This window comes from Nicotiana tabacum, chromosome 15, assembly GCF_000715075.1.
Source record: "Nicotiana tabacum cultivar K326 chromosome 15, ASM71507v2, whole genome shotgun sequence".
In the NCBI taxonomy this organism is placed as follows: domain Eukaryota; kingdom Viridiplantae; phylum Streptophyta; class Magnoliopsida; order Solanales; family Solanaceae; genus Nicotiana; species Nicotiana tabacum.
The window spans coordinates 39,231,316-39,240,268 of NC_134094.1; the positions used below are offsets into that span (position 1 = coordinate 39,231,316).

Genomic DNA, 8,953 nt, shown 5'->3' on the forward strand with positions numbered 1-8,953 from the left:
CCCCTCCTTTCATTTAGCTCGCACGAAAGAGTGAAATAAAATAAAATAAAGTGAGGGATTTTGTTTTTCTTCCAAGTCCACAAATTGTTATTCCTTATTTCTTCCATTACTCTTCACTTAATCCAAGTAACAGAGTGAATATAATTTCTCTTCATTTTTCCTCTTTCTCCCCTCCCATTTTTCCTTCTTTTATTTTCCTTTCCCTAATTTCTTAACAACAAATTTTGTATGATAAGTTGACCGCCGGTATCGTTAATCCGTGGTCGGTCAAGTCATCTCTCTTTTGCTTCATTTACTTATTCCGTAATTTCTTTTGTGCATTATGCTTAACTAGTACTTCATCACTCTTCATAAGCTAAACTGTTTTAATTTAATCCTTATACAGTTGTGTATTGCAAGTGGCCAAGTGGATGAGCATTTTTTGGCTTGAATGTACGAAACTACTTTTTGAAAGTCACTTTACAGAGCAATATATTAAAATGTGTGGACTTTTATTTTGATTTTGTTACGGTGAGGTGTAATAATTATAGCACATAATATTATGCTTAAGTTATGTGGCGATGTTCTCTTTTGGAGGGACAAACGAATATTATGTTATGTCATAGTTTAACCGAGACTACCGAAAGACATCCGTAAAAATAGCATGAGCTAGCTAGTTTTCGGACTAATAATTAAAAAATAACCAGCATTTACAAAGTTATTAAAAAATAGCCACTATTTTGCTGCAACACGAAAAGTTCCAACATAATATATTGGAGATTGGAGCACCTGTATATGAACTTCCAGCATATTATGTTGGACCAGTATATTATGTTGGAAGTTCAGTATAATATACTGGAACTCCAATATATTATGCTGGAATATTTTCCGGATTTTGATCAGTATTTTCGTTCAAATTTATCTTTACATGAAAAATGGCTAAATTTCGATTACTTTTGAAATTGTGGCTATTTTTCAATTACCACTTATAAATCTGGCTATTTTTGAATTTCACACAAGACAGTCCTTCAATCTTGGGCGATGTGCACAGATAGCCAGTAATAACACATGTATTTACTTTTAAGCCACTGTTTTAAATGTATTTAGTCTTTAGCCACTACTTTAATAAACCTTTACCCGCCCGGACGAAAATACCCTTTTGCTATATAGGATTTCGCTAATACATACGCTCCTTATTCACGATCAGCAGCAGCTCAAACTTACGTGCAAACTTACGTGCAAACTTACGTGCAGAGAATTGTTGTGATCGTCCAAAATTGCAAAAGCTTCTCTTCCGATTTAAAACTTTTTGTCAAAGTTCAGAATTCAACTTTCTCGTCCAAAATTTACCATAAAATTACAGTAAGTTCTAACGTTTCAAATATCTCTATATGCTTTTGTGTGTTTGTGTGGATTTTTATTTCGTTACTGAAGAATAAGATGCTAGGAATTTGATTTTTTTTCTTTTCTGTATTGATAACGTTAAGGACATCGCGTCCTTAACTCTGTGATTGTTCTGTAAATATTGAGGACATAATGTTAAGAATTTGGTGTCCTTAACATAACTGTTGTTCTAAAAAATATTAAGGATAAAGTGTCCTTTGTTTTACAACTTGTATTAATAAAGTTAAGGACACAATGTCCTTAACTTCATGAATGTTGTTCTAAATATTAAGGATATAGTATCCTGTATTTGCAAATTATATTAATAAAGTTAAGGACACGATATTCTTAACTTTATGATTGTTGTTCTAAATATTAAGGACACCATGTCCTTAACATTTTCACTATACACATCAAAGTGAAGGATACCATGTACTTAACATTTTTACTGCACACATCAAAGTTAAGGATAATTTGTACTTAATATTTACACTGCACACATCAAAGTTAAGGACAACTTGTCCTTAAAATTTTTACTGTACACATCAAAGTTAAGGACAACTTATCCTTAACTTTTATAATGCACACATCAAAGTTAAGGATAACTTGTCCTTAACTTTTACAATACACACATCGAAGTTAAGGACATCATGTCCTTAACTTTTACAATGCACACATCCAAGTTAAGGACACCATGTCCTTAACATTTTGACTGCACACATCAAAGTTAAGGACATAGTGTCATATTTTTGCAACTTATACTGATAAAGTTTAGGACATGATGTCCTTAACTTCATGACTACTGTGTAAAAATTAAGGACATAGTGTCCTGTTTTTGCAACCTATACTAATAAAGTTTAGGACATGATGTCCTAAACTTCATGACTACTGTGTAAATATTAAGGACTTAATGTCCTGTATTTGCAACTTGTATTGATAAAGTTTAGGACATGATATCCTTAACTTCATGACTGTTGTTCTAAATATTAAGGACATAGTGTCCTGTGTTTTGCAACTTGTATTGATAAAGTTTAGGACATCTTGTCCTTAACTTCACGATTGTTGTATAAATATATCCTGAATTTCCCATTTTCTTGACTTGCAGGATGGATACAATATGTATTATAGTTGCTTTTAATGGTAGATGGACTGCAGACTATAAGTATCTTGATCATCAAACAAAGCTTGTTCTAGTACCTGAGGCAATTCGATTTGAAGATTTCATTAACCAGGTCTTTGAAGTTATTGAATTGGATAGAGACAAGTTTGAAGCAATGATATGGTTTGATATCACTCTGGGAACAAGCAAGGGAATGCTTGTATCCAAAGATTTAGATCTTCACACATGTATAGAGTTACTAAAAAGTCATTCACTCTTCAAGGGCTGTCGTTTCATTGTTGATATTTCGGAAAGAGTTTTTGATTCTACAAGCACCTTTGAACATGTCAATACAGAAACTCAACAAGACAATCAAGACAAATGCCAACAAATAATGGAAATAGATGTGGTTGAAGCTCAACCAATAACTGAAGAGGTGCTTCAAACATTTGATTCTATTCAAGTAGAAGGACAAAGCATTATAGAGATTGACAACGAACAAGCTTTGGGTATTCAAGTCTTAGAGAGTGCACGGGTAATAGAAGAAGTTGCTGAAAAAACCTTTACTCAACTAACTAGACAAAGCTCAAATTCGAAACAAAAAAAATCCCCAACTACGATATTAAGAGAAAATGCTTCGTTGGATGAAATAAAGGTGGGATCAATATTTGACAAAACAAAGAGTATAATTAACTATTTTTCCAATATAGCAATTAAAGGACATTTTGAATTCAAGTTTGTTATATCAAGCTCAACAAGATATTCGTTGAAATGCAATGATGATAGGTATGGGTGGTGTGTGCGTGCTTTCAAAATTAAAGATTCAACACTATTCAAGATAGTAAAGATTGAGAAAAATCATGACTGCTCAGTTAACACTATGAAAGCTGATCAAAGGCATGCAACTTCAAAGTTTATTAGTGGCTACATTATCGACAATCTTCGAGACCCAAGGTTTGAAGTTACACCAGCCTTTGTCATGGCAGAAATGCAAAAATTGCATGGACTAGACATTAGTTATCACAAGGCGTGACATGCTATTCAACGTGCTTTAGCTTTAATAAGAGGAACTCCTGAAGAGAATTATGAATTATTGTCTTTATACTTGTATATGATGAAAAGTAAAAATCCGAAAACATTCACTAACATAAAGATAGACGACAACAACAGGTAAACAATCAAAAAGAGCTTATTAGTCTATTTTATAAACTTAAGAACATGGTGTCCTTAACTTGGATGTGTGCAATGAAAATATTAAGGACATGGTGTCCTTAACTTTGATGTGTGCAGTGAAAAAGCTAAGGACATGGTGTCCTTAACTTGGATGTGTGCAATGAAAAAGTTAAGGACATGGTGTCCTTAACTTTGATGTGTGCAGTGAAAATGTTAAGGACATGGTGTCCTTAACTTTGATGTGTGCAGTGAAAATATTAAGGACATGGTGTCCTTAACTTGGATGTGTGCAGTGAAAAAGTTAAGGACATGTTGTCCTTAACTTTGATGTGTGCATTATAAAAGTTAAGGACATGGTGTCCTTAACTTTGATGTGTGCAGTGAAAATGTTAAGGACATGGTGTCCTTAACTTTGATGTGTGCAGTAAAAATATTAAGGACATGGTGTCCTTAACTTGGATGTGTGTAGTGAAAAACTTAAGGACATGGTGTCCTTAACTTTGATGTGTGCATTGTAAAAGTTAAGGACATGGTGTCCTTAACTTTGATGTGTGCAGTGAAAAAGTTAAGGACATTGTGTCCTTAACTTTGCTGTGTACAGTAAAAATATTAAGGACATGGTGTCCTTAACTTTGATGTGTGCAGTAAAAAAGTTAACGAGATGGTGTCCGTAACTTTGATATGTGCAGTAAAAAAGTTAAGGACATGGTGTCCTTAACTTTGATATGTGCAGTAAAAAAGTTAAGGACATTGTGTCCTTAACTTTGCTGCGTGCAGTGAAAATGTTAAGGATATGGTGTCCTTAACTTTGATGTGTGCAGCGAAAAAGTTAACGAGATAGTGTCCTTAACTTTGATGTGTGCAGTGAAAATGTTAAGGACGTGGTATCCTTAACTTTGATGTGTGCAGTGAAAATGTTAAGGACATGGTGTCCTTAACTTTGATGTGTGCATTGTAAAAGTTAAGGACATGATGTCCTTAACTTTGATGTGTGCATTGTAAAAGTTAAGGACAAGTTCTCCTTAACTTTGATGTGTGCACTGAAAATGTTAAGGATATTGTGTCCTTAACTTTGATATGTGCAATAAAAATATTAAGGACAAGATGTCCTTAACTTTGATGTGTGCAGTGTAAATGTTAAGGATTTGGTGTCCTGTATTTTTAACCTTCTGTTAAACTGTATTTTCAGGTTTCTTTATATGTTTTATGCATATGGATCATCAATAGCTGGTTGGAATCATTGTAGACCAGTGATTGCTGTTGATGCAACTTTTTTGAAGTCAAAATATCGTGGTGTTTTAATGATTTCAGTTTCAAAGGATGCAAATAACCAAGTATTCCCACTAGTCTTTGGAATTGCAGAATCTGAAAATAACAATTTCTATGAGTGGTACTTTAGTGAGCTTCGCAATACAATTGGGAACCGTGACAATTTAATCTTTTTATCGGACAGGCACCAATCTATTGCACATGGCATTGCAAAGGTATATCCTGAAAGCCACCATGGGATTTGTATCTATCATTTGGAGCAGAACCTAAAGCGAAGAAAAGTAAAAAGTGAGGTCATAAAATTTTTCCAAAGTGCTGCAATAGTATACAGGCGCAAAGAATTTGATCTATATATGTCAGATATAGCAAAAGTTGATAAGAAGATTTTTGACTATTTGATGGAAGAACCACCGGAAAGGTGGGCACATTCTTGTAGTCCACGACGAAGATATGACATGCTCACAACAAACATAGTTGATTCAATAAATTATGTGCTATTAGAAGCAAGAGAGTTGCCCATATTAAGAATGATGGATTTCATCCAAGTGAAGCTACAACGTTGGTTTTATGAAAGAAGAAATGAAGTAGAAGGAACTTTTTATGACGTTTCTTGTTGGGTAGAAGAGGAATTGAAGAAAAAGATAGATTTAACTTTTACTTTAAATATAAGTATTATGTTCTTACTTTAGCTTATTATTTTAATGATAATTTAACATAATGTACTAACTTATAGTTTTTTAACTTTGAAGGTCTTCCCTGTTGATTCATGGCGTTCTAGAGTTGAGGACGAAGGAATTACTTTCTTGGTGGACTTAAACAAAAGAACATGTGATTGTTTTCAGTTTTAATTTGATGAATTACCATGTATACATGCAATTGCAGCTATCGAGAAGAGAAACATCAAGAAGTCCAATTTCTGCTCGGACTGGTACTTAAAAGAATCTTGGTTGAAAACATATGAAAGACAAATGTTAAGTCACAAATTATTAAACCTCCAGATTTCAAAGTCCCGACAGGTAGAAGGCAGAAGAAAAGGCATATTCCAGCTACCGAATCATCAAAAATAACATTCAAATGTGGTCGTTGCAGAAGAATTGGTCATAATAGAACATCTTGTATATATTCTCCGGCAATCCATCCATTTTCAAGGAAGCATAGAGAATAATAGATATATCCACTTATGTTTATCTACTCTTTTAAGTTTTTGCTATAAATTGGATTCATTTAGATTGTTTTTATTTGAGCAAGTAAATATTAGCAGATGGTTATATAAAAGATGTCCTGAATTTTCAAAGTTTCTTTGCACTTGCTTTTTGTTTTTTTTGTTTTTTTGGGAGTTCAATTTACCTTTGTCGGACCAATTATTGTTTATGAGATTTTATTCTTGCCGTAAGTAAACAAGAAAGTCCTTTTCTTTATATAATTTGACGCCTGCAACTTGCTACATCTTTATTTTTAAAATGAGATTGGTACAAGTAAAACTTAAGGACATAATCTTTTACAAGTCCTGAAAATTTCAAGTATGAATCTAATATTAAGGACATAAATTTCTAAAATGTCCTTAACTTATGGAAATCTCAGATTATTATCTAGATTTCCAGAAGTTCAGGACATTTCAGAAAAATATGTCCTGAATATTATTTTCATCCTTCAACAAATCAGGACGTTTATGAACATAATGTCCTGAAGTTCTACAACAATCAATGTGTCTTTTGCTATATCTCTACAGATTTAATAAAAAACTGGCAATTTAAAATGGACAAATCAGTAGTTATAAAATTGACATCTGCAGCTTGCTAAACACAGCTTGCTACATCTTATTTTTAAAATGAGATTGGTACAAGTAGACTTCAGGACATAATTTTTTGAAACGTCCTGAACATTTGAAGTATGAATCTAATATATAGGATATAAATTTCTAAAATGTCCTTAACTTCTGGAAATCTCAGTTTATTGTCTATATTCCAGAAGTTTAGCACATTTAAAAAAATATGTCTTGAATATTATTTTCATCCTTCAACAAATAAGGATGTAGTTAACAGATTCTGAAATTCTACAACAATCAATGTGTGTTGCTTTGAATTTCTAAAAACTTCAAGACAATTTAATCAAAGACTGGCCCTTTAAAACTGTGAAAAATGGACAAATCAATAGTTAACATAAAGAAAGAAATTAATAACACGATGCCTTCATATTATTGCTGAAACTGTAATTTAGCATAGCTGTGACCAAAATATTATGCTATGCAAATAAAATAAAGTGCCTTGTGACAATTTACAGGATATTTCAGAATTCATATGGATTCTTTACAGCAATTTTATATCAATTTCACTACAGCTGACTTTCTTTACAACTACACTACAACTCCTTTGGGCAGAAAGTTTTATTTTCATTATCATAGTCGTCGCCAACATTTTCTGGTGGTGTATCATAACCAGAATTTCTTTTCCACTCTCCATGTGCCCAAAGATTTGCTGCAAGTTCTTTTCTGAAGTTTGATATGTCCTCAGGTTAAAATTTCTCCACATCCTTTCCCATCATCAACAACTCCACATACTTGATTAGGAATGCACCACAATCAGTCCTAAGAAAAATATGGAGTCAATTAAATAATATCTTTAATAAAATAAATCTAAAGTACATATAAATTATATAGCAAATGACAACACGTACGATCCAGTTTGGTGTGGTGATCTTTGCCACTGAATATCAAATTTGTTGAATGCATTTCCAAAAGACTTGTGATTTTTCTCAAACTGTGAGAACTTTAGCAAGTGGGGGATCATGCGTGCATACATTTCAATGTGTTTCATTCCTTGCTCATATGGCTCACTATATATGGAAACGTACACATCAATCTTTCTCTCATTCAAGTCCAATACCCCCAAAAGAAAATGTGTCACAACATCATTATCTTCTGAAGGAAGCCGACATAGAAAAAAGATTTTGTCAACCTTTGTCCAAGCAATTCCACATCTACGATTGTCACCCCACACATATGGTGTGAGAACCAACTGATTATCATCACACCAAAACAAATCTGAAGCATCTTCATTGAAATCCTTATACACAATTAGTATATAGTTATCAAAAAATATATCTGTAGTTGTGCAACGAAAAGGATGGGCGCAAGGGTGGTAGCATTCCTTCTTTCTCAAATAATACAAGGCAATGTCAATATGCTTCATAAAAAGGCAAAAAAAGAAAAAAAATCCATCAGTCATAAATAATTAAAAAACAATAAATTAAGAAGAAAGAAAACAAATACCTTGTGAATTATCAAACCTTATCATCAAGTACAAAGCTACTATCTGCAAGCTCAAGGAAGAATATTTTTCTACTGATTTTTTGATGGTATAATTTATATGGATTCTTTCTCACACCATTATCCTCAGCATATATATCAGTTTGTCCCCTAAATTAAGGACACTTGGTCCTGAACTTACAGTAATAAGGTCATAAGTTTAGGACACTTGGTCCTGAAGTTAGAGTTGCAAATTCAAAATTTAAGGACAAGATGTCCTTAACTTACAGTTACAAGTTCAAAAGTTAAGGACACTTGGTCCTGAACTTAGACTTACTAGCTCATAAATTAAAGGACAATTAGTCATGAACTTAGAGTAACAAGCTCATAAGTTAAGGACAATTGGTCCTGAACTTAGAGTGGAAGTTCAAAAATTAAGGACACTTGGTCCTGAAGTTAGAGTTGCAAATTCATAAATTAAAGAACAATTAGTCATGAACTTAGAGTAACAAGCTCATAAGTTAAGGACAATTGATCCTGAACTTAGAGTGGAAGTTCAAAAATTAAGGACACTTGGTCCTGAACTTAGAGTTGCAAATTCAAAAATTAAGGACATGTAGTTCTTAACTTACAGTTACAAGTTCAAAAGTTAAGGACACTTGGTCCTGAACTTAGACTTACTAGCTCATAAATTAAAGGACAATTAGTCATGAACTTAGAGTAACAAGCTCATAAGTTAAGGACAATTGGTCCTGAACTTAGAGTGGAAGTTCAAAAATTAAGGACAGGTAGTCCTTAACTTACAG

The 8,953-nt window shown here is 32.9% G+C and overlaps 1 protein-coding gene across 1 annotated transcript; it reads left to right on the forward strand.

Moving 5' to 3' along the window:
- The first annotated feature begins 4,935 nt into the window (after window positions 1–4,935).
- On the forward strand, window positions 4,936–5,751 carry LOC142169591 (uncharacterized). Its single transcript, XM_075231474.1, has 2 exons — window positions 4,936–5,520; window positions 5,653–5,751. Exons 1-2 carry the CDS (start codon window positions 4,936–4,938, stop codon window positions 5,749–5,751), a joined length of 684 nt encoding a protein of 227 aa, XP_075087575.1.
- The last annotated feature ends 3,202 nt before the right edge of the window (window positions 5,752–8,953 follow it).